At 42.2% G+C, this 26,928-nt stretch overlaps 1 protein-coding gene across 1 annotated transcript; it reads right to left on the reverse strand.

Annotated features, from left to right (window-relative positions):
• Window positions 1-1,550: 1,550 nt before the first annotated feature.
• LOC138610913 (olfactomedin-like protein 2A) lies at window positions 1,551-26,928 on the reverse strand. Its single transcript, XM_069683789.1, has 8 exons — window positions 26,698-26,928; window positions 15,316-15,579; window positions 13,248-13,355; window positions 12,944-13,120; window positions 12,020-12,266; window positions 9,007-9,306; window positions 8,641-8,826; window positions 1,551-5,391 (listed from the first exon to the last, which is right to left on the reverse strand). Exons 1-8 carry the CDS (start codon window positions 26,764-26,766, stop codon window positions 4,787-4,789), a joined length of 1,956 nt encoding a protein of 651 aa, XP_069539890.1. The 5' UTR covers window positions 26,767-26,928; the 3' UTR covers window positions 1,551-4,786.

The following is a 26,928-nucleotide window of genomic DNA, read 5'->3' on the forward strand; positions in this document are numbered from 1 at the left end:
GCCAATGGGATCTGAGATTGGAAGACCAGTAAACAAATGAGGCAAACTGACTGCAGGTGCTGTGGCTTCTTCTGTCGAATGGCAGTCAGTGGTCCACTCCGCCATCAAACATTGGAATGCCAAGACATTTTTTGTTGACATTCCAGTTCAATATTTGATGTCTACGAGGGATTGGTAACCCTCTGGTTTATACTGTACTGAGGATGACAGTTTTGATCCCGAATGAAATGGAAACTACAGGATGGACAAATTCCATTTCTTCTTTGCAACCATTGTGTCACAGTCTTCCTGTCTTCCTGCTCCAGCTGCCATACTCACCTCTCTAGACAGGTTGCCTTCTGGCCCTCCCTTTGTAACATGGAGCTGTGTAGCAGGGTTCTACTCCAGCACAACAGATACAGACTTCTCTGAATGTTGGTGTTTGGTCTCGTTATTTCCCTCTCTCTCTCTCAAACACACACGCACACACAAACACGCACACACATACAATTTTTAATAACCTAAACACACTGCATCTTTAATAAACTTGCCTCTGATTTTGGCACATGGTCCACTTTCCCCAAAAGTCTGACACAAAAATGCTTCTCCTGCATGGAACCAGCCTTGCTCCTCTGGATCCTCTGTCTGCTCCTCAGATAAACATATCCCTAAACAAAATTAAACTAAGACAGGGCGAGTGACATTTACTTGAACTGAGTCAAACAACCTTACAGAGTCAGCACTAATCCAATCCATCCACATTCTTTTTGTGGAGGAGAGTCTCTTCCTATAGCGCAGGGACAAAGGCTTTACATCCTGGGCCGTGTGAGGACATGATGGTGCATGATGATGGCGATGGAGAAGAGGCCCTGCTGATGTGAACAGGATCAAGTTGAGCCCTGATTTAGCAACAGGACAGCCTTTGTGTTTGCCATGAGGCCCTGGGACTGAAGCAGCATAGGTCATGTGAATTGTCAGTGTTCATCAACAAAGCTAGCGTGGACATCATTGTTCCATTACAACAACATGTCAACATTTCGTGACAGAGTTCACGATTGGACACACCATTAGTGCTGCCCTCATCAGACTTACGGCCTCGCCTTTCACTCATTAATGAACATCATTATCTGTGTGTAAAAAGAAACAAAGTGAACACAGAGCTTCTTTAAATAGATCTGAGGAGTTGATTCTCTTAAATGAGGAGCACATGCGTGGACCAACCACACCCACCATTCAGCTCTCAATGTCCCCCTCCAGAATTGCATGACTTGGAGCTGAAGTCCACATTTTCAAATCCACAGCCAAGAAATGAGGCAGCCATGCCCTTGTTACCATGAGGGCTGCTCCGTTTGTGTATTTTAAGGTTGATATTATGCAGAGCATGGCGACCTTTGCACCAGAACTAAACACAGCTCATCAGAGCTTTGTTATCCAGAAATCAGAACATCTGAGTCACTGGTCATTACCCCCTCAAAATGAGGAGTGTAAGGCGAGTCCTGCTGTCCCATGGCATTTATGGGGACACAGGGGACTGACTTATAAAGCTCACAACAGACTTTTACAATGGAAATTTTATTTCATAGCACAGACACACACAGCTGGTTTCAAGTGTTGTGTTACATTCCATGACAGTATTATTTGAAATTGAACAAATTACTTTTATTGAAATCAGAATGCATTCATAAATAAAAACACTCCTGATTATTCGAGAACAAGGAAATAATATGGTAGTGAATCACAAACGAGTACAAGCCAAACAGAGTTACCCCATGTGTCTTAAAGCTTACCGTTTCCTAAAGTTGTCATACTTCAGATCAGTCCTGGAGACTGATCTCAAGATATAGGTGTCGTCTTTGAATGGACCACATTTCACTCGGTCTTGCCTTGATCTCAGACAAAGAGGACTCTATGTCAAGATCACAACTGCTGCGTATCACTGATTCTGATTTGTTACATTATTACTGTGAATGGAGGCAAACCGTCCTCCTAAAATGGAGCCAATAACTTGCTTGGGAGAAAAAAATGACCAGACAGGTCACATAAAGCCATGTATGTGGTTTATGTAAAAACGCTATGTTATATTACGTTTAGCTAATGTCGGCTTGAACATAAATGCTCCCTCACTTTTGGAGAAAGAGATGTGACAGAGTTTTGTGCCTTCACTTCTATGAAGGGTTTGCTTATTAGATAGGCTGCCATAAGCACCCAGTACGTTACTCTAAGACTGAATTTTGAATACACTGTTGCAGATCAAACATACAACTTTTTACCAAGTCAAACCCTAGTACTGTGTGTTGAGCGTCATGGGTTTTATCATTTAATCTTCCCCACACTCGTTGTTAGATGCATTAAAGAAAAATATACATCAACCCCCTTTCCCTGGAGGTTTAATCACCTTCATCGTTAATTCTTTGTTATGGTTAGAAAATCAACTGTTTTTTGTGGAAGGTAAAACATGACAAAGGAATGTTGATCCAAGATGTTGAAGTTGACGTCAGCTCGTGTTTTCATGCTCACAAAAGACAAAGGAGAATCCCCAACCATTCAATTAAACTCTGCAACACCTTCTGATTATTTTATCAAGAAATGTCTAGTGGTACACGTATACATACAAACATACTGCATAGGCAACTATATATGGAAATAAATGAGGTAAATGTAGAGAAATCTCAATTTGTTTTCTGTTGATGGTTTTAACTCAAAGTTTCAGATCAGTCTCAGGAGTGACGTTGCTTTGCATGTTTCACATCTGGCTGTCAGGCAGTGTGGGACTCGCACTTGTCTGAGTGGTAACTTGGTGTTGCCATTACTTGGTCTCAGTTAAGGTGGTCTTGACTAAAACACATTCCCATTATGAGCCTCACACAGAACTCTCAGCCATCCTCAACGTTCATGGTTTATAGTGTCCATTACTGACGAGGGCACAGCTAATGGTACAATGCATCTTTTGTATAATCACGGCTGCTTATTTCCATTTCCGAGGTGAAAATGTTTAAATACTTACGTTTTACGACAATTTAGTGGTTATGGAAATATTATAAACAATACCAAAGCTGCATATTTTATACAACAACAAAGAAACTTTACAATAAGCATGGAAATAAGAGAAAAAGGTGCATGATATTGTCAAATGAATTCATGATAATATAAAATATTAAGTTTAAAAACGTGTACATAGCTTTGTTTTTGGAGTTCATATCATATTTAACACCTCCCTCAAAAAATGAGGTAAACGAAACGGTAAAGTGAAATGGAAGCATCATGAGGCCGGAATAGTAATCAATGTAGATTAATGATCAAAGTGCTTGGTGACAGGATGGAGTATTTGAGCAAGTGAAAGAATAGCTGCTACTTTAGAATTACAAATATTTCTAAGAGCGAGAATAACTCTGCAACAGAAACAATCTCATTGGTTGAGTTAAATGTAGCACTCGCCGTGTGAAGCCGATTTAAGAGGCAAAACATAAAAGAGAAAGTGTCTAAAATAAGGATGTCTGATGATGCTTGCTAATTCCAGCTGTGCTTCGTTAGCTAATAGCCTAGCTAGTGAGGTTATCTTAACTGAAAAACCAAATGACACAACGATGGCTGGAGGTACATGGAACATTTCTTACGCTGCATTTCCTCTCACTAGATACTAGCTTATAGAAAATTCTTAACTTAAAATATAGAGCACAAATTCCCTTAAATTACTGAAGTTGCACTTGGTTACTGCTCACTTATATTAGCAATTTGCTGACTAGCTCACTTTGTAGGTATAGACAGTCATGTTCAAAATAACTGGTATTTGGTTTAACTGTTTATTGAAATGTGCTTATATCATTGACTCTTGTCCCAAAGCTGCCTTAACACAATACCTGTTTGATGGAGCAGTTTAAACCTGGACAGTGGAGGCTTTATTAAGGCGAATGGTGAAACAAGCTAATGAGTTAGATAGCTTCCTCCAACTTTGGAATCTCCTGTCCTCAAAAGGTCTGCACTGTCCACACTTCTTGTTAAGGACAAACATGCTACATTTTGGTGGTTTTAAGCTTTTGTATCATCGATTAAACTAAGGTTTATTGCTGATGCATATGTTTAATAAAGAACTGGATGTTTTCTACCAGCATAGCCCGTGTTGCTGCTCTCATTCTTTAAGAGCTTACGTAAAGAGCAGAGCACTTTCCTGCAAATCTGACCTGTTAATGACTGAAGCCTGATGTAAACTTTGGCGCTGAATGTCTGCCACAGGCACACCACAGTAACATCCTAGGTATGGCTTAGCCGTAGACCCAACACTGTATACTGATGTGCTCCTCCTCAGAATGTATCTACATGTAGTGGCGATCAGGACTGCTATAGCTGTAATTGTTTAGCTTGGTAGCTTCCCACTAAACCCTCGTAGGACACTGTGCTTGAGGCTAGTTTGTAGCTAGCAGCTACAGCCTGATGGCTTCCACTTGCAGTCAAAACTTGAATGTTGATTGCCAGTCTTAAGGTTGATAGGAATACTGTGTGTGTGCATATAAATGTTTGCCTTACTCACTAACTCAACCTGTGAGATTGTTTCTGCTGCCTGCTGTCAATTCTCTTGACAAATTATACAGTCACATCCCAAAACACATTTACAGGCACATATGTCTGGTACACTGTGAGGTCAGCTGTTTAAATAGCATGCATTGGTAGAGAAAGGCTGGTGTCGGTTCATCCTTTGTCCTGTTGAGTCCAATGTGGCTGCTTCTATGCTGTCAAGTCTGAGTATCTTCTTTTGATTTAGGTGCCATACTGGCAGGCCTTCTGTGAGCGTGTCCGTAAGCGTATCTGTACCTCACTGTTCGAGAAAGTTAACCTGATAAGTGAGCTGATGGCCATTGTCCCAGGCATACAAAACCTTCTCCTTGGGGTTGTAGTCAATCTGGGTGGTGAAGGAATACGCATTGGTGAAGGGCAAGCGTGGGATGGCTTCAGTGTTGGTGTGGGTGTCATAAGCATAGTTCACCTCACCTTCCTTTTGGTTGTACACATCAACAGCGTACAAGACACCACAGATGATAAAGCAGTTTCCATAGGAGTTCCGCTTGAGACCCGTCCTCCAGGTTGTGTCCTTCTTCAACGACAGGTCTCCAGGATCCAGTTTACTGATGACGATCACCTCTTGCTGATTGTAATCGTAGTCCATAGAAGGGTAGATTACCCACAGGCCGCTTTCGTCCACTGCAAAGTCGATGTCTGAGTGGCCCCTCCATTTCCAGGGGGTGGTGTCCTCGTAAACCACATCGTGCAGCAGTGTCCAGGCAGCCACATATCGCATCCTCAGATCATACTTGATGATGTTCTTGGTAAAGGCTCTGTTGTAATAGAAGGCTCCGTTATAAACCACATGGCCTGTTCCAATCCAGTTGTAGGGCAATTTGAAAAGGTTGCTCCATCGGCCTACAATAAAGAAGAATATTACGTGAGTGCTTGCTGTTATAAAGCATGGTTTAATACACAACAGACCACTAAATCACCTCTGACGTATCTGCCTCCATCACCATCCATCAGTGCCTATATGGAGGTGTCTATTATCACCTGCTCCAGTGTGGCTCCAAGAAAAGCAACACTGTATTTAGATCTTTATTAAAAAATTATTATCTTTCCATTTCAGCAACAAGAAGGTTCCCTACTTTTAAATCAAGGACTGCAAGCACCAAACACAATCCAGGACTTCCTTTATAAACATTTACTTTTTTGCTGGTTGACAACTCCAAAAAAATTACTTCTCTATCAGAGATGTAGGCTTAAGATTTCTCTCAGATTTGAATTGTGCAATTATCATAATATATTATTAATATATTATAATATAAAATAATTCACTTCACTTTGTCTTGTTGGGTATTTTTTTATACCCAAAAAGATCAGCAGAAACATTTTAATCCACCAATCTTAACGGCCTTCCCAGCTGAGTAGGAGCATCCATAGTTTCCTTCTCTTGATGTAGCTTGGTAATCAGCTGTTTCAAAGAAAGATGGCTCCTTTTCCTCTGATTGGTGGACTGGGACACAGCCATTAAGACTTCATCAGTGGGACTAATATGTAGCGAGCTGGATTTTATTGCAACATATAATTAACCCCTTCAGGATGTTCAAGACCCATCTGCTGCTGTTGTGCTTATCTATACTGTGTGTTTTAGTTGGTTTTAGTTAGTATGAGTTGGATACTTCCAGCAGTGTGTGTGCTCCGCTGATATTATGCTCTTCAAAGAGCCAGTGACAATGTTTTCACAAAGCCAGACTGTGTACACACTGGCTTCATGTGAGAGTGACACAGTTTTTTTAGCAGTTCACTCCTGAGCTAACACGTTGTATACTGTAGGTGTCACTTTCTAATCACATCCTATCTGCTATCCTAACCTTCCAACCTCAGGAAGTGCGATTTAGATTATCATAATAAATGGAAAGCCCAATGAAGGACAAAAACAACGGGCTGTAGAACACCCCCTCAACATCCCCATCCCTAAGTCCAGCCCACACTCTTAATCCCTCTCCGCTGTGCCCAGTTCAAAGGAAAGGCCAGAGCACATGTCAGGGCACAGCGGGCATCACTGCAACTCCAAATACCTAGTCATCCGCACACAGCTGTGAGCTCACCACACTGCAGGACGCCTCACATGTAAGTGCATTTAGAAAGCCGATTGTCCAAACACATCTAGATCAACAAGCCAAGTCCTGCGAGGGGAGATCATCTTAACTCTCTTAGAGAGTGTAATCCAATTCCTCCGTTGATTTGGATGTGAAGGAGTTGATTTTCCCACCCACTGGAGCCATGAAACAACCAAAACCTGCATTCCTCAGATCTCATCGGTCTCACGGAGCTCATTGGTTAATTAACATGAATCAATGTCAACAATGTTATTCGAGAAAACACACAGCTTTATCATTAAATCAGGGTGATACCAGAGTTACACCAATATCTTGGGACCATGATGCTGTTCTCAGTTAAAAGATGGAAAACAGGTGAAGATATGTCTTAATCTGTAAATACCAGCATTGAAGCTCTGAGGAAGCTGCTAACCCACCAAAACCATAAAACATCCTGTAAAAAGACAACATTTAAATATAATAATGGCAGATAAGAGTTGCTTCTAGGGCAGCCCCTGAAAGTCTGCAATTCAAACCATAAGTTGAGAAGACCACGGGTGGTCTTGTATATCATCAGTCAGCTGCAAACGTTACAAACAGGGTCTCAAAATGACACTTTAGTGTTTTTACTGGGAGACAAATTATCAGCAGAGGTCTCCTCCTCTCCAAAACAAACGGACTTGGGGTCTACAAAAAGAAAAGGAAAATGCAGTTTGACACTAAAATCCATGTTTCTCCCTTTAGCTATTCAGCAGACACAGGAGGGGCAGGAAGCTAGGCCGCCTCCAGCTTGTAAGGAGCTCAGTTTGTTTTTAGATTACAATTTTTTCATTGTTTGTGAATCACAAGGTTTGAACCTGGAGCAGAATTATCTGCAGAGGTCCCCTCCCCTCCTAAACAAACAGGCCCATGAATCAAAACCTGTAAAAACACTGAATTAAGCAGTTTCACATAAAAAAACCAAACATGTGTTCTCTGACTGGGAATCTACACTGACACTGCAGCGGCAGAAGAAGAGGTGTGGGTAAGAGGATTTGAATACCTAGATGCATATTCATTGCTCTTTCAACTTAATCTTGCCTGCTCATCTAGCCTATCAATCGATAAGAAGCTAAAATCGAAGTTGGCCAAAATGAAGAGATCACATGGATTCCTTGGTTGTGAGCCTGTTTTTACATAGCAGTCAATGACTTTTTATGCAACAGGGAAAAAATAGACTTGACGCGTAAAACGAACAGAGCAGCAGAAAATTATTTGCGTATTATGCCCACCTCCCGTGCAGCATAGGAGGCTGGTAAATATTGCAGCACTGAATCACATTGGAGCTGTTCTGTCCCAGCACGAGCATGTCAGAAATAAGCTTCAAATACATTGCAGATTGCCTGTAAGATGTCTGTTGCAGTCTTTCAGGGGCTGCAAGCTAAGCTGCTGAACTTTAACTGTAACTAAGACTCATGTTGGCTGACTAAACATATAATCTCGAAGTTGTCATTTTTCGTTTTATTAGGCGGCACCTAACGGCGATAAAAGGCAATAACGGGCGCATACGTCCCAGATAACCGTCTACGTTTGGCTCCCTTTGTTACTGTGTCGCTTTCCTTTTCAGACTGTTTGCCTTGATCTGAGCGTCCAATTTGTTCCTTTTTCTTTGGATTTTCACTTATTTTTGAAGTTGTATCTGTTGTCATCCATCTTTTCTTTGCTTGTTCAGCCATAATAGATTAGAGAGCGGAAAAGCAGCCGCTTAGCTCCGCCTACCCTCTCTGGCAGACCAACCGCTGCTGGGTGATGGAAAACGCGTCACTAACTGGGCGCTGCTTGTACAAAACTGTGAGCTGGCCTCAGCACTACTCACTTCAATTCAAACATATTTTGTAGTCTGTCCTGGGGAGAAGCCTTTACTAGATTGATTTGAAGCTCTAGCAATTAAAAGCTGCAAATCAATCAATAGGTATCTATGACAAGACTCATATCAAAGTCTTCCTTTAAACATGAACAGGGCATAGGATTAGGGCTAAAATGGACGAATGGGGCATTGTAAAAAGACCCAGTTGAGGCCCACCTTGCTTGAAGTTGTCCAGGTTGCGGAACTCCACCAAGTTGTTGCCATAGTAATAGTTTGTAACATAGATCTTTGAGTCTTTAGCAAGAGGATCCTTCATCCAGGCTCCCTCGTTCCGCCCATAACTGTGCTGCTTCTCTGGCTGCTCAATGGACGCCAGAGTGCCTTCACAGTTCAGGATCTTCCCTGGAAGAAACATGCAGAATATTCACCATAAATGCCCAGGAGAGAATGTCATGCAAAATCAGTTTTAATGGATTTCACACTTTGCTTGCAGAGTGAACCTACACGCTTTGCCTCAGTCACTGCGGTCACAAACTGCAACAGAATACTGAACATATCCACAGAGGGGTATTGAGCTGGTACCTGCTCTGTGCAGAGTGGGCCGACTGTTGTTGTTGGAGTTGTCCAGCATCAGCACAATGGTTGGAGCTGGTCTTTCAGGTGCTGGGGTCCTTTGTGTGGTGACTGTAGTGGGTGATCTAGTCGTGGTGGCAGTTGTGGTGCTAGTAGTTGTGGTGGTGGAAGTTGTAGTGGGAGGAACTTCAGTGGTGGCAATGGGTTCAGCCACAGTGGCGTCCATGGCTTCCAGGACCATTTCAGCTCCTCCATCCTCTGACTGATTTTCCGTGACGTGATGGACTGTGTATGTTTTTGCAGGATGGTCTGGAGGGAGGGGAGGAGGTGCAGAGTAAGGCAAGAGATGTAGAAGAAGTATACAATTCTAGAGAGCTAGTTTTCATTCAAAATACAGCAGATGACTGAGCAAAGCCAGACAGTGCTGAGTCTGAGTGGTGATAGAGGGGAGTAGATGTGAACGAGCATCTTGTCCTTGTTAGTGACGGTTACCTTGGAGCAGCATGATCCAGTAGTGTGAAGGGACCCTGTCATTCAACTGTCCTTTAAAAAGCAGTTTTAACCTTTTGCTCATTGCTCAGTTTATACAGTAAAAGGCTGAATGCAGGAGATAAATCTGTGATTCAGAAGTGAATCAAAGACGGCACATTAGCCATGCAGACACAGACAACACCTACTTCCTTCCTCTTCTCTGAATGTCTTTCTCCTCTTTCCTGTCTGAACCAGCCTCTTCTGCTGTCCAATAGCTTACACTCTAGTTGGCTAGTAGATGCAAAAGAACATATAAAACAGCCCTGACTCAAAGTGACTAAAATGATGAATAAAGTGCTTGACAGATTGTAACTATGAAAAATGATTGATAGGACAACATGTTGTATCCCCTAATTGGTTTGAATCAAACCAGAGGCCTAAGTGCCCCGTGCTTTCTGATCAACATTCAGTCAAAAACAGAATTATCCTTCTGAACAGAGTCATTCATTTTTGACATTGGTTACACTCTTGCTACTCATTTTACTTTACTTCTATAATTTCTTGCGGTCTGTTGTAAAACAGACATCAGGCTTATTCAAATAGAATCTGAGCAAAGGGAAAGTCTGCTCTCCCTCTGGTCTTCATACACTGACGTCCTGTGCTGCTGCACAGATGTGGGGAGATTACATCAATGGTTCAAAGCAGTGCATCTCCCTGACACACGTACTCTAAACATATGGACCTGATGAGGGCGGGACAAGAAACAAATAATGGTATTTTTTAATAGTTGGAGATTTTAGAAAGCTATTTTTAAAGAGGTTCAAGAAGTTTCAAATAAAAATGTATCATAAAACCAAACCAAATAATCAAATCTGTAAGAACCACTTTTGGTTGAGTTCAGCCAGTGACTCTATGTGGAGAGTACATGAGGACACCAGCTATTTGTTAGAGGACATATGTGTTCAGTAAAGCAGATGGGATGCATATTGTACTATGTTCATTTACTATTTAAAGATCAAAGACCCCTCTAATGCACCATGATACTGCCATGAAGACATTTAGTAATTGTTAAAGCACAATTCCAGCTTTAGGTGTGCTTAAGTCTGAAGAAGCCCAGTGGTGGACTCAGCTGTCTGAGGAGCAGGGGCAATAGGGCACCGATGAACAGAATCTTCTCTAGCATGTAGAGCAGCCAGCTGGGCACTGTGTAATGTTTTCTCCACTGAAAGGACCTTTCACACTGTCCTACATAACATTTTCTCAAGTTTTACAACACCTTGAGGGCACCTTATCAGGTTTCTCCATTTGTTGGGCGCCCTACAGGACCCTATCCCTCAATTTGAAAGCACCTCAGAGGGCTCTTTAACACGTTCACTGGAGCAGCACCATGCAAGGCACTTTTTTGCATTTTCTCAATTATGAGGTGGATCAAGTGACATTATCTCCACTGTAAGGACACTGGATGGTTCTTAACCATGTTTCCTTTTACACTAAAGGGCACTTTCACAAGGTTTCTTCAATGGAAAGGGACATTAGAGGGCACTTTTCATCACTGCTCCCTTTTAAGCACTTCCACATCTTCTGTACTGGAAGGGCACATAGAGGGCACATTATCAAGTTTTCTCCACTGGAGGGGCACCCCAGAATCAATGAACCACAATGCAGCTGCTCCAACAGTACAGAACTGTGGTAAACGGCATGAATAAAGGGTTCAGCATCCTGCTGTTTGCCAGAGATTATGGAAATGATTTCAGTAGCAATGGTTTCAGTAATTTGACAAGGGTGGCCGGGCTCACCAAGGGTCACATACATGGCAGAACACACGGTCCGACAGCATTGTGCGTGTGCCCTGTGCAAACGCAGCATACCTATTCACTCAACTAGACTTAAAGAGGATTGGAAGGAGTCAGGAAATGTTTTCTCTGCATTGGTGAGGGTCCCCACACATTGTTGTGAAGAGTGAGGCTGAGGCATGTCATGGACATGGCGGTGCTCCATTGAGACAGCATTCCATCAGCTCCATGTATTTTGGATTTCCTGCTTGCTGAATGAGCAGCTATCCAATCCTGCGCTGACTAGACCAGCTGTGTTTAAAACAACACTGGAATAAATCCTGTATTGAGGGGATCTTGTGTGCCCCACAGCGAATGATTCCCTGGTTTATTGCTTTGCGCTTCAGTGTTAAGTTTGCAACACAATTACTGCCTTATCTCACACTTGTGTGAAACAACATTGTCCTGTAAACCCCCTATTGGAAACTAAATCCAGCTAATGGAGATCTTAACTCTGCCTGTATGACTTTTTAACTGCTGGCTGATCCTGATCCAGCAAAGTGCCATGTGGGGTCGGATTAGATTGCTGAAAAACTAATTTGGATCATTTTCAACACCCACAGTGGATCACGCACAGATGATCGCACACAGATGGGAGTGCAAACTCAGCTAAAGTGCAAGCACAATGTTGGCTTGAGCTCAGAGAGGCTGACTTTCTATGAGAACAACACTATGCTGAGAGAGTGTACAGAGTTACCAAGCAGGCCGAAATCTCTCACCTCCTCTGTGCTCATCCTCGTCAGTCTTGGCAGCCTTGTAGTATGTGATGCCCCTCACCACACCAGGCTGGTGGCCAACAACCTTGGCTTTGGCCGTCGGGTCGGGCTTGACCGGCTTCCCAGGTTTAACGACCTCTTTCTTGGGCTTGACGGCCTTTTCTTTGGGCAGCTTGGGCGGGGGTTTGGCTGCTGGGCTCTTTTTGTTAGGTACTTTTACAGCCTCCTTGGCTTTTTCATCATTAGTGTCCTGTAAACAAAGATATTTAGGTTAGCTGGGGACATATTATATTGGCTCATAGGTTTTAGACATTTATGGAAGTATTTTTTTCATGCGATATCCCTGATGATAATGTCTCCTAGTATGTTAACTCTAGCTGTATCAACAGAAGGGCTGTAGACAACTTAAGTGGAGTCAGAGACAAGTCTGAACACTATCTATACTCGTGTCACTCTTCATAGTGAGATGAAGCTGTGAAAACTACGATCACTCACTATGGTCCTTTGGATTAAGTTGCAGGTAGACTTTAAAAGGTGAGATAAACAATAATAGCTGAGAGAGAGACAAGTTAGTCGTACCACCACGACACAGAGACAAGAGTGAGATGATAAAAAAACCTGAGACTTGAGCCTGAGATTGGACTTGATTACAGCACTGAGGTGTCTGGCAACACTGATTGTAATGTACTGCTAATCTAACAACTGCTATTACTGCTATGACCTTTGCTACTATTACTAGAACTTTACCTCCCACAACCGTTAGCATGCAAGAGCATTTGAGCTTCTGACCCTGGGCAACGTCAAGAGGAAAATGTCAATCATGTGAATATGGTAAGAAAAAGAATAAACTGGTTAGAACTACAACCAGAAGTATTACTGTACAGAAGTATAACGTGTATACAAACCACAGAAAGTGTTTGCTCTAACCTGAGCTTTGCTCTCAGCTGAGTCCTTCTGCAGCAGCTGCAGGCTGAGGCTGGAGATCTCCTTCTTGATGCTCATCATCACATTGGAGTAGTTCTCGTATCTCTTGAACTGGTTGGTGAGGGTCACCATGCTGTCCCGCACAAATTCATTCTCTCGCGTGAGGTTCGTCTTGATTGTCTGCAAGATTACATTATTTTTATTGCTATCCATTAAATGACATTTGCTGGAATGCAGGTTAAATAACCAAAATTACACTTTGGTTTAAATGATATGAGGACATATATGAGTTTAGTTGCAGGCCTACCTCTTCTAGGGTGTTCATCTGAGAGACCACCTTGTTGATGTAGGAGTGGACTTTCATTAGATCCATGCTGTAAAGTGTTCCCTCAAGGAGGTCCACCATTGATTGGAGCTGGTCATTAAGGCCATAAAAGAAGAAGAACTTGTATTATTCACCTTCCACTGAGCACAAACCTGACGGTTTTATGTGTCTCCGTTCAGCTGCAGTAATAAGCTTAAGTGCCCTCTGAAAAATGTGCTGTGATTTCCAATACTGACAGCCACACTCGGCCCAATAGGCTGAGGGTGGCTCTTGGTCCTGGTCTTAATTGACTTATGCCTTTCCTTTTCAATATAATCATTTCCTTCAGAGATTTATTGGGTTAATCCATAGTTTAAAGTGGAGTCAGATCAAACATCTGCTTTTGTTTCACATGGAGCATAGCGTGCTTCTTGTGTCTGTAAGAAATGAAAGCGTGCTTTGGGTCTGTGCAGAGATGTGCTGACGTGTCCACCAAAGACGTTAGATGACATATACCGAGAGGTCACAGAGAGTTGAAGAACGACCTTTTAGGCTTTAAACTGTCATAATTCACTGATTGTTCATCTTTTAGTTCTTTTTAACAAGAACTCTCACTGAGGTTTTCTACAGATTTTCTTGGTTCTGTTAACTTATTGTGTCGTCATGCACTATGCTTTATTTTTCCCTTTTATGTTTGAAGATTATTGTGTTGACTTTATGTTACTGAAACGCTGATTTAAAGGCTCTAAAATGGTGCTTCCACAGATCTTTTGAGGGGACTACTTTTGTGGCTGGTTTGCTGACACTTATTGAAAGGGTAAATTAATTCACATTTGACTTTGTGCATGTAAAAGCACAAATTCATTAATGTTATACTTAGTGAACAGTCAGAACTGACAGTGTCTCATATATATTTGAGTTATAAATGATCGTGTTCTTCAGAGGAATGTCTGCAGGTAAAGGGACACGCCAAAAGAAAACTGACCATACAGTAAATTCTGCTTCCGCTTATCCTGTTCAGGGAGCCTATCACAGCTGTCATTGGGCGAAGGGCGGGGTACACCCTGGACTGGTCACCAGTCAATCACACGGCTGAAACATAGAGACAGACAACCTTTCGCACTCACACCCACACCTATGGGCAATTTAGAGTCACCAATTAACCTTGCAAGCATGTCTTTGGACTGTGGGAGGAAGCCGGAGACCCCGGAGCGAACCCACGCATGCAAACTCCACACAGAAAGGCCCACCTTGCCCAAACCGGGGTTTGAGCCGATGACCTTCTAGCTGATGAGTACTTCTGTATAGATTTAAAGCTGCCTCCTAAAAGTTATAGATTTGAATCATTACTCAAGAAGACCCCGTCAATTAGCATTTTGTCAGCTGAGTCTCTGCTCTTTTGTCTTTTAGCTGTGTCACTGTACACAGAGCGGTGCAGGAGCAACAGCATGGCAGGCTGTAAACTGTAAAAAACAGTTTTAAAGGTGTTCAGCAAGTCTCCTCATATCATGCCTCCTCCACACCAGAAGGAAAGATTCAAACCAGTAAAAAATCTAAATAAAGCAGTTTTATGTTGAAAATCTGCGTCTCCTCGATGCTCTCCTGTGGCGACTGTCGTGGAAGGTGCTGCCAAATAGAACAAAACTGAGAACCTTGAGATTATCAGTTTAACCAGTGGTAAAAAACGATGATGTGACTTGAAACAGCAGCATTAGACGGCTAGAAATGTTTGAATGTTCTTCTGACACCCGGAGCTTATGGAAAACTTTAATAAACAACCATTTTACAGGTCAAACAGGGCACTCATGAAGGCTTATAGTGGCAGTTCAGTGTGGCACAAAACTGAAGTAAAAAGGAACCAATACTTTGTGTTGGACAGCCAGATGAATATTCTGACTCTGCAGTCCTTGTAGGACTGGAAACAACAAATACACTATGCAAACATGCAAGGACTGGGATTGTCTACTGATTTCAATTTAAAAAGAGAAAACAAACATCAGAATCATTTGACAAACACTATGCTCACATACATTTCCGACATGCGTTGCCTTCAAGTTCCATCTTTTCTCACCTTCAATAACTCAGGGGCCTGTTTCTTCAGCTTCTCCATCTTCCACTCATTCTCACAGGGGTTGAGGGAGGACGGCGGGGCCGTGCACGAGCACTTACAGTCTGATCCGGAGCTGACTGTCTCCACTGTGTAGAAATCCTCCACACGTACACTGCCGCTCCGCAGTCGCAGGCAGGCGTCCTTACTTAGAGGGCGCATGATGCACTTACAGCGGCAGTCTGAACCCTCTGATGTCATCCGGACAGGCTCTGTCTCCCCAAAGATCTGCAAGACAGGATGTCACTTTCACTTTTCAGTCCAAGTATTTTGAGCCATATTTTGTCCTGTCTCTATAATAATTATTTCATTTTCACACATAAATACAACTCAAGCATGAAGTGGAAATGTTTCTTTATTGTGGTGCTATGAATACGAACACCTCAGATGGGGATTTCACTGTGTAACTATCCAAACCCAGAGGATTGTTTTTGAACTTTCTTTCTGTTTATTTGAGGTGTGCTGTCCTTTCATCGGTGAGTTCTTTCAGTCATCCTTTCCATTTGTCTGACCCCTGCCATGAATAATAAATCAATTTTTACTGGAGGAAACCAAAACAAGGGCAGGAAAGTGATCCTGAAGAACAACCACATGCTTCCTCTCTTTTCAGTGTTAGCCGGTGTGACTCAGAGGAAGGCCTCAGACACAAACATAACTCATAAAGACCTCTGCATCACCAGCAGGCCTTTGGCTGCCATGCATGATGACAGAGCGTTGGCAGGGCCATGGTCATAGCTTACTTAATAAACAGGAAGCAAAGCATGGCAGCCCAAGCACACACACTCTGAGAGACAAGTGAAAGCTGGCAGTAGAGACAGCTTTCACCCAAGAATTCATCTACAAAGATTTACTTCACAGATGATGAAATGTTCAGGTGGTGATGGTAAGCTGGCAGAGTGAGGTCTACTTAGAACTCTGTGGATTTCTTCACTCTTTCTATTAAAATGCACCTTCGAGCTCACAGACAGCTGCAGGCGGATCTGAATAAGGTATGTTCCACAAGGATGGGACTTTCATCCAGGACACTGCAGTTTGATCGCTGTGTGAAACCAAAAGTCAATGTTGTTTTTTTTACAGCTACATAACATACGTAAGTTATGTAACCTTTGTAAATTGTAATCTTTCTTCTGCCTCTCATGAGTACAATTATAAAACATCCTGAAGTGCCCCTTTAAATATGACGAGCTGTGTATCATAGACAATATATATAATATAATATTAATATAAAATTTACAGCATGAGACCATCCTGCAGAGTGAAGTGGGTAGCTAGAATGATGACGTTGTGATTTGGTCATGTTGGTGTTATATTAGTTATATTGTAACATCTCAGGAAGTCTTTCAGCAGGGCAGCATCGGCGGAAGGTAAGGAGAGGAGATGGAGGTGGTAGGGGGCTCATTAGTGAAAGAATGCAGGCTGACTGATGGGGGGAGATGTGAAGGGGGTTTGTGCTTTCCCCTCAATCACTGCAGACACACTGGGAGGGGGTCTGATATGGGGCAGGACTCCTGTGTGCACAGTCAGGCCAATCCTGACCCATGTCAAGCGAAAAGGCAGCAGGTTGACAAATCCTGCAGCCACATGAAAACAGAGTGGATTAGCAGATTAAACTTCTTTAGCAGAGGCTATGCCTACGGCCATGCTGAGCTGCATTGTTCAACCTCAGTCAAACTCTTACTGCTGCATAGCAACTTCAGCTTAAGTTCCTTTAAATTGGAGAAGTCACAGAAATTCCAGCCAGATTTACTTTGGTGCTTCATGTTTTGTCTAGTCCAGAAGGACTAAACCGTTACGAGCCATCTGTTCTGCAGCACAGGGATTCGGCTGAAGTTTATCCAGAAAAATCTGAATCATTCTGCCATTAGAGCCGCTTCCTCCTCCCTCCTCCTGTCAAATCATATGTGCTGGTATGTCTAACTGACCGTCCAGCATCTAGTGCCAAGCTGACCTGCCAGCATGAGAACAGGCAACACAATTAAGAGTGCTAATAATTAAGAGTACAGAGTATTTAACGCATGCTTTGAGCTTTGAGTCTTTGGCTCTGACCTCTCAAGTGCTGTCAAGTTTTAGGTCAAAAAGAACACGGCTCAAACGTGAACTCATGTCTGAACAAAGGGAGGAAAAGAGCCTGCGTGCCGCAGAGAGCTCTATTAGATCAACCGCTGCAGCCTTTTACAGCTAACACACCCTGACAGTGATGAAGTGAAAACCCTGTTGTGCTCCCGATTGCTAAAAACACAAGATGTGTTACACAATGGCTCCTGCATTCATTAGCCTCAGAGTTAAAGTCTGTGTTTCGGTAGCACCAGCCTGTTGTATCTGCAGCCTTGTCCATATAAACAAGGATATCCTCTGCTTGTAGTGCCCTGCCAGCTGGCAATCACCGGGGCAGCTGTGTGGTGAAAAGGGCAGACAGTGCAGGTATCCTGTAGCAGAGCTCAAACGTTTAACTGCATGTTCCAGCCTTCAAACACAAACACTAATGCTGTGATTCCTGTTATGTCCTGCAGCTAATCCAACCCCCCACTCTCTGCTTTTTGAACTATTTTCCCACAACTAACACAAAAAAGGCTTCATGAAAACCACTTCTAATCAGTCTTAAGCCCATCAAGCTTGTGGTTCTGAAGGATGGACTACCCCTTTAAAATCCACATCATCTCCTGTCAAGGGTACTCAAGACCAAAAGCAAGGCCCACATTCCAGTCCAAAGAGTCCGCCTGATTTTTAATCTAATTAGTGGTGCTTATGATAAACAGTCTTACTTGACCACTGTAAAGATTATCTTGGTACAAAGAGGGAATTCTATTAAGGCCTTCAGTCTGGAGATGAAACAGGAGGTCGGGGGCTCAGACTATCAACAAAAACACTGGCATTAGCACAGGGATGTTAATTAGCTGAACACAAAGTGTATCAAGCACTTGCTGCTTTTGAGGGCACACATCTACATTCCTGCTGGGTCTGTTTATGTGTCCAGATACTCTGCTTTCAGCCATCACAGAAATAAGAGGTCACTATCACATTTCACCTTCAAGAAATCAGTGATACATTTAAAGAATTTCTTATGTCAAGTTTCCTCTCTGTCCACTGCAACATTTTAAGGATAATTCAGGTATATATCACATGGTCTTTATAAAGGTTTGAATTTCTTCAGTTTAAGCCGGCAGCAGCGAGACGGGCTGTAATGGCTGCAAAGGCACCCGATTGTTTTTGCCACTGTCTGGCTCAGAGTGCTCTGGAGTTAAGATCTACCTCTGCCTCGTCTAGTTTGCTTGTAATGCTGTTTGGCTTGGTATTTTAAACAAAAGGCTCAGATCTAACACAACACAAGTGGTGGACGAGGTAAAGGTAAAACAAGGTCAAGCAAAGTGAAGCGAAGAGAGAGATGTAGTCTGAAGGCTGTTTCTGTTAAAAAGCATTTTCACAAAACTGTCTACAGGGATCCGTTTGTGTATGCTGTCAGACAGTTTAAGACAGTCTGAGTCAGTGACAGTGAAACAAGAGCTTTAAGCAGACATACTTTGATCGTGAACTTTTGAAACATTTAAAGATTTGATGTTTTTGCCTAACATGTAAATCACTCGTCTTTATTGAGGGTGATAATCCTCTGAAAACACACAAATACAAATCAAGTTGTCAATATGGCTCGCCAAAAAAACCCCACATACTCTAATAATTCATTTGTTTGCACCAAGAGACGCTTCCTAATTATTAGTGTGTGTCTGGTGACCTCAACTATGAGTGGAATGACAGATGTTGCCAATACCTGTCCCCCAGATGATTTGTTACAGCAGATGTTTACGGGAGATGTTAAAAAGCTGCAAAGTAAGCAGTGCTCAGTGAGAGATACTGACCTCCTTTTTCAAGCCAACTAAATTTATTAAAAGTTGGCCTTTTGATAGACAGAGTTATCTGAAAGAGAAGGCAGTTCATTAATATATAAGTATGGCAACAAAGGTGTGGCATAAAGGGTCACAAATAAATTATCATTAAAGTATAGTTAAAGTTAGGCAAGTGAAACTCATTGTTAGATAAACAGTTCCACCTTTTGGGACATTGATTTATTTGCTGTTTTAAAGGGAGTAGCTAGGGCATTTCAACATTTCCCTTGAATGTATAAAGCTATAACAGCAGCTTGTTAGCTTAGCTTAGCATCACTATTTGAAGAAGAGGGAAACTACAATGGTTATCTCTCTAGCCAACAAAATCTGCCTGCCAACACCTCTGAAGCACAGGCACAGGTTGGAGTAGGTGCGAACTGAACCAGTGGCTTTAGCCAAAAAGCATGTAGGGAGGTAAATAATATCTTCTAATGAAATATTTTAAGTCATTGTAATGGCCTGCTCTGAAAAAGAGTAACAAGGGGTCTGGTTGTTTTTTGACTGTGATTATTTCTGTAAAAAATTAGTTCTGGTGTAATTCGGTATTATGATAGCCTCACTGGGCACACTTACATGGGTCCAGGACATGAAAAGGAAGCGCCACCACTGCCTAAAATGAAGGCCTGTTCAATGTATATTTGTTGTTTCTTTGGCAAAAAATACCATCGCAAGCCAGGCCTAGTGAGGAAACTGCCATTAGAGGGACTTGAGCGACCCTTGTGAGGTTATCACTACAACATTAACGGCTGCGTCTTTGTTCATAGCAGCAGCAGCGCTGGAGCTGGAGCTTCTCCTGCTCCTGCTGGGCACTATGGCCTAGTTGGTCCTTCTGAACCCCGGGGGTCGGTCCATCAACAAGCCTGCAGGCTCAATTCTTGGGAAACATTAGTAGGTAGGATCTGCGTCTGCAGTGTGTTGCATCAGCTCTGTGTACATTTAAACTTTTTATTAAAATGTAAATAATAACTACTTTGGGCTTTATACGTTACTAAAATAAAAGTGGTTGCACAACATACATAAGATAATTTAGTGATAACTCAATAGTCACACATGCCCCTCAGGTAGGTGTAAATAATGAAATGTCACAGAGTTATACACTCTTATAGTGAAGGTGCAGGTTTTCAGCCAAACAGCATCATTTTTCCTCACTTGCACGTTTCTAACATCCCGTGGCAGGTCACAAGGTCATGGTTAGTCACTGTTCCCATTCTGTTCAGACTGATTTAAATAGACACATAATAGTTCAGTTTCTATGGTTATTATCTTAATATTCCATCACTCATTGGGCATATTAGTCTGGATATTAAAATGCAAATTCTGATATGGTACATATTGCATTTCTTCTAGATTTTTTAACCCAACAGGTTTAATCTGCGCCTGAAGCACACAAATTAACCCTTTTTTTTATCTTGTTCCTCCAATATGTACAAAACAACAGTATAATGACATATTATAGTTTTTACATGGGCCCAGATGCAGTAACCTCCTGACTTCACTGAGAGGTTTGCCAGAAAGACTAAGTAACTTTGCAATGCAAAGAAATAGTCCAGAACATAACCCCCCGTTAAACCACAGACCTTGTTTGTTCACTTTGTTTATGTTGTTGTAGCTGTTTCCCCTCTTTTCACTGTTAATGTTAAGCTGTTGGCAGAAGGTTCATATTTACTGTACAAACAAGAGAGTGCTATCAATCTTCGCACTTAAAAAGAAGGAAAGTTAATATAAAGTTACTAAAATGTCTAACTAGTACAATTTGTACACATACAAATTCTTCATTGCTGTACATAAAGTATCTGTAATCTACATAAACATCTGTACTTTCTACTCCTCACATTTTCTAAACACTTAACACTAAACTTAAATGCATTTGAAGAGAGTTATTGATTGAATTATAACCTAAATGGATGGATACAACAGTTCCTTGGTGTATCCTTCTGTGTATATCACGATGGCAGATGTAAAATGACAAAACGCACATAAAAGACTGGTCAAAATGAAACACTTGAGAGGGGGGAACACCTTTTTATCTGTACTTCTATTAGAGTTAAAACTGTGCGCATTTTGCCACCTCTGTCTGAAGAAAGAGTCCCTGCAAAATGTTCAAGGATCAACAACAGTGAAACTCATGTGTGAGGGACCTAAAAGTCATTCACACTCGTTATGGAGCACAACAGCAAAGTATAATATCCATTATGATAATTTTGTATCAAAGCCAAGAGATGTCAGACTGTGTAAAACCCTGGTCATGTGCAGGGTTGTGCTCCTGGGTCGGAGGCGAATGTTAACCCATTCCCTCCATAATCATCTTTCTCCAGGTCATTGCTTCAGTGTGAATGAGGCGTTAGTTGCTCTCATTTCCAACAGCTTACAGCTTTGTTTTAACCACAAACAGGGAGATCGGAGTGTCTGCAGAAAAATCATGTTTACACACCCATCAAACCGCCCCAATTAAATGAAGTCATGTTGGCATAACACAGCATGGAAAAATGTTATTTCAGCGACATTGTGGCATTCATCCACGCATACAAAGCACCACACAGCGCCTGTAATTGAATATTTATTATCCAGCCCCAACTCTCAACTGCGGGCTGTTTCCCTGAGGCCCACTGAGCATCCCAGTCTGCTTCTCTCTAGCCCCCAGCTGACCTTGCGCTGATTGTCCTCTGGTTTGTTTACAACCAAAACACCAAGCAGGTGCACACGCTGGTTCCCACGCCACCCTCTGGTGCCCTCCATGCCCTCTTTCCAGGCATGCTTTGTCTCCCATTACTGCCAGTGCCACCAGTCTGGCTACAGAGACTAAATATGACTGGGTGTCTCCAGTGTCCATGAGGCTGTGCGGCTGCAGCATGATGTGAAATGGTGTTGTGAGGAGCAACGTGGCATCATATGTAGGGATTTATTTACTTTTTTGGCTTTCACAATGCCTTTCACCTACACTGATGCTCGTGTCAACTTGTATACTTAATTTATCATTAATGTTAAGATTTTTTTTTAATTGTTCATTGTGTACATAATTTAATTTTTAAATACTTCTTAGGAAGCATTTTATACCTTTTTTAAAAGGTGACTGTTGCCACCAACTTGAGAAAAATTATAGTTAAAATGCTTACATTGGAAAATTGCCAAAACTCATACTACAATATACAGTTAAGAATATTAAATTCACTCCCTTTTTAGCCAAAGTCTTTAAAAACTATTGCATACTGTCTGCTGATTAACAGATGGGAAAAAGTCTTTTTGGGCCAGTAGTTGTCATTACAGGGTTTAGCCACGAGGTCAAATTGTTTCCACTTTTTTAGTCTGATTAGTGTTGCCCAAATGCATTTAGTAAGGCTTACGCTTTTTGTGTGGCAGAAAAAGAGGTGGACCGTGTCGGCCATAGTGCAATATGTTAACCCTGACTACTCCAGAAGCCCTGAGAAATGAGATGCTACCCACTCAAGCTATATTGTCTTCAGACAATAGCTGTATAGCTGAGGATCAGTGCAACAGTGATAAAAACTTTTAAGATTTTCATTTAATTAAATGTTAAGACTATCTATCGCCGAATGAGGTAACACACACCCCTTTTACACCAAGGCAGTTTCAGGGCCGGTTCGTGACCGGTGCTCAATTGCAAACCAGTTTTTTGTGTTTCGACTGAGAATGAACCGGCTCCCGGCCAAGAAAACAAGATCCAGAGCGGCCGCAACTCTTTGCTGGTCTAGAACCACGAACCGCTTACGTCAGGGGGCGTGGTTGCTGTGACCAAAGAGACAAACGAGAGTGTCCGTTTTTCTACATTCAGCTACACAAAACAAGGAAGGTTATGAATGCAAAGACAAAGCAGTGGTCGGCTGAGGAGACAAGCTGCCTTTTGCAGTTTGGTGCTCGGTGGCTCACCGGGGCTTTAGTCGATGGTGGAGAAGGACTCGTTACACTTTCAGAGCTCTACTGATAATGGTATGTTATGTTTTTGTTTGCCTTGTTGCCAGACATGCATTACTAGGCTGTGTTTGGCTGCTACTCATTTTTAAATCGATGTTACGTTAAACCCTGTAGTTTTATTTGGGTAGTGTTAGCTCACCAACGACGCTGCAGCCACCGCCGACCTGTTAGCTCGCCTGCACCCTCGAGTCAAAATCCATCACAGTTAAAATCCATGTCGTATAAAGCTTGTACACATGTACATAAAAGTTATTTTTTAAATAAAAATGAAACAAGAGACCTGTCTGTGATTCAGTGCTTTTTTAATCAATAGTGAAACAAATAATGACAATATTGATCGCTTTAACACAAAGAGAACAGGTCTGTTAGACTGTGTAGTTTTGAGGGAAAAAAAAGAAAGGAACTCGTCCCTTCTTATGTGAAGTTATCGCCATGTTCGCCACATATGTAGAAGTACACAGCAGGTTTTAGTCTGCCAGTATCTGAGAAAGGTTTCATGAGTCAATCTTGCATTGGGTACGCTGGCGGGTCACCGATCAGGTAATGTCCAACATCACAGCTGGAGATGGTCACTTTGTTTTGCCCCATCAACTCCCCGTCTCATCCAGATGAGAGTGTTTAAGAACTCTGGCGTCGTGTACACTCCCTGGAAAACATAGTTAAAACATTACTGATTTGTTTAATAGACACCAGTTTAATCGATGCTAAATAACAAGCTAAATCGAGCTAGCAGGATAGCAGATAACTGACATCATCTTAGCTTCAGTTTCATTAAGAAAAAAAATGGGTGGATCATTACCTTTCTTCTCATAAGAAGTCATCATCCATGGAAAGCACGAGGAGTAGCACAAATGTGTTGGAAAAGTTGTCTTTAGGATCTAATGTGATTTCGAAAAGACAACAACGGCAAACATACCATGTTGTCCGCCATTGTTGTTCTAGTGAGGGAAAGTTGCTGCTGGGAAAAGCGTTCACGTAGAGACTGACGTCATGACATGGCTCTTCCACGGGCTCCAGTGGGTGGAAAAAACAAACTGGTTCCGAGTTGGTTCGCAAGTTGAACCAGCTCCGAACCAGCACGAGCACCAGCCCTGAACTACCACCAGGTTCGCGATGGTGGGAAAGGGGTAACAATGGTGATGGAGCCTATGGCCCACTGATGAAGGCCTTTGCATTTGCAGTATTATGGACTGTGTTTGTGGTGACTTTTGCAGAACAAATCACTAGCAGCGCCCAGTTAGTGATACGTTTTCCATCAGCCAGCAGTGGTTGGTCTGCCAGAGAGGGTAGGCGGAGCTAAGCAGCTGCTTTTCCGGTCTCGATGATTGATGACTACAGATACAACTTCAAAAATACATTTGATGCTCAGATGGAGGCAAACAGTCTAAAAAGAAAAGTGACTGTCAGCGAGGAAAATCAAGAGCTACGACCGTGACAACTGGAGCCAACCGTGGATGTCACACATGCAACTCTGGGAAGTGTGCTCCCGCAATTTCTGCTTATCCTCATGAGTGCCACCAAAGAGAACGAAACTGAGATCTTCGACATTATATCTTTAAACATAGATTTTGATTTCATAGAAACTTTAAAGAAACATTGTAACCTTTGTCAGCACTATCACTATCACTACAGTTGTGCAACTATTTTAAAAGTTGGTGGCAAGCCTGAGAGAAATTGGCAATGTGCGATAATATGTACAATATGGTGTTGAGGAGATGATGTGCAATAAATGGAAATACATCAGATTGTTCATAAAAGCTATAACGTTTCAGTTCCTATGTCCTATTTAGCATGTTTTACACAATTCGTAATGGCATCTCATGAATCAATTTTCTTCACTCTTTTATACTTTCTCAAACATTGTGCTAGCTTACCCTGTCGCCAACAAAGTGTCACCAATTAGTATGAAGCTAGCAGGGGCTTTATTGTAAAGGTCACATGGTAAGAATGCATCCACATGTTGTGTGTTGGTTTTCATCACTTTGCGCTCCAAGCAGTCATTGGCGAGGTGTATATTGTTCATACCATGAGGTCCATGAAACAGAATTTTTGGTATTATCACCACTAATGCCACTAAACCGGGTCTACACTTCTGCTTCTGATTTTTTGACAGAGCACTGCTTTATTTTGTGTTTTTATTGGATATAATTTAAAGAAAAAATATTGGGAAAGAAAAATTGAAAATGTTTTTGTGCCAATTGTTTCTATAAGATAGGTAAGCTGAGGATATACAGGAAATGCAGTTTAGAAAGAGGGAATGAGATTCAGCAACCTTTGTTATTATAAGGATATGGTTCAAATTTACAGCATTATTAAATTATATAAGAACATGTCCTATTTTCTTGCTATATCTCTCGGCCCTAGAAAACTAAAACAGCATCCATTTGTTTCAGCCCCTCCCCAAGAGGTTGGAACCTGCCTGCAGGGAGTATCTCCCATTCAGACACAGGAGCATTAATGAGGTCAAACACTGATGTTTGCGATACGGTCTGGTCCTCAGTTCAGCCAGGAGGTGTTGGATGGGGTTGTGCAATCCAAGTTCTTCTTTCACACCAAAATGAAAACCCTTGTTTTATGGAGCTGGCTTTGTGCGCTGGTGCATCTCCGTGTTGAAACAAGAAATTAAAAAAAGAGAACCCGCTAACACAAAGTTTAAAAGGTAGTATTATCTTAATGTTATCTTTGTAAGCATTACGAGTTCCTAACCAGGACGAGTGTCCTTTTACTTTTGACGACTGAGTGGTAAAAAAACGTTTACTAACACTGAGCTGTGCTGATTCTATAACTGTTGTAGCACAAACACTGCTATGAATACAACTTCCTATCCCTACTAGGTCAACTGTGAGGCGTTTACCCTCTTACATTGCTGCTCATCCCACCTCTGATCGTGTCCAGAGCAAAGAGATCGACAGTCACACACCATACTTGGCCATACATGTATGACAGTGCCTCTGTTCTTCATGTACTGTATAATGTATACTGTACATGTGTTTTGTCTTCTGGTGTGTGTGCGTGCCTGTGTGTGTGTGTGTGTGTGTGTGTGTGTGTGATTGCAGAGCAGGATTAGTCTGAGGGAGAGTGAGGGGTTACTAGAGTCCAGCAGCTGTACAAACAAGAGCAGCCAGATATTACCGTGAGTGCCATCTCTCCCACACTCTGCTGGCATCAGGCCTGCACACACACAGGAGCTATCATTACATGAACCTATTGTTACTCCTGTCACACCAAAGCCCTCATTGGGAAGATTACCTCAAAGCATAAAAAATGACACGTAACCTGAACCATCTGCCGGAGTTAGACAGAAAATTCACAGGTCTGGCGGGGGAAAATGTTGGGTCCTGGTCAGGTCACCAATTTGTCTGAAGCAGAGGCACCATGACGCGGAACGTGCAGCAGGTAAGGAGTGAGGTTGAGCAGAACAAAGTGGAGGTTAACAGGATGCGCTGATCATTAATGAGTCTGGCCAACCATTGCTTCAGTGCAGCACTGTGCTGTAATGAATGGTAAAATAAAGTGAATAGCACTTGTTTGTACTTACCTTGCTCTGTGATGACACATCCTGACACAAAACCAGCAGACAAGCGAACAGGTTCGTGTATCTCCACATTTTCTCTCCTGAGTGTCTGCGCGTTAAGTTGAAAGAAATCCAAAGAAAGTCACTGCATTCAGTCCAAGAGGTGAAAGTAGTCCGCTTATTTTAGCTCCATTTCCTTTTTACACAGGGAGTATGATACAGTAGATGTCCGCCTGTCTGTGTGTGAATGGATGT

Source organism: Semicossyphus pulcher, unplaced genomic scaffold (genome assembly GCF_022749685.1).
Source record: "Semicossyphus pulcher isolate SPU_LCO1_2020_fin unplaced genomic scaffold, fSemPul1.0.p SCAF_6, whole genome shotgun sequence".
Lineage (NCBI taxonomy): Eukaryota > Metazoa > Chordata > Actinopteri > Labriformes > Labridae > Semicossyphus > Semicossyphus pulcher.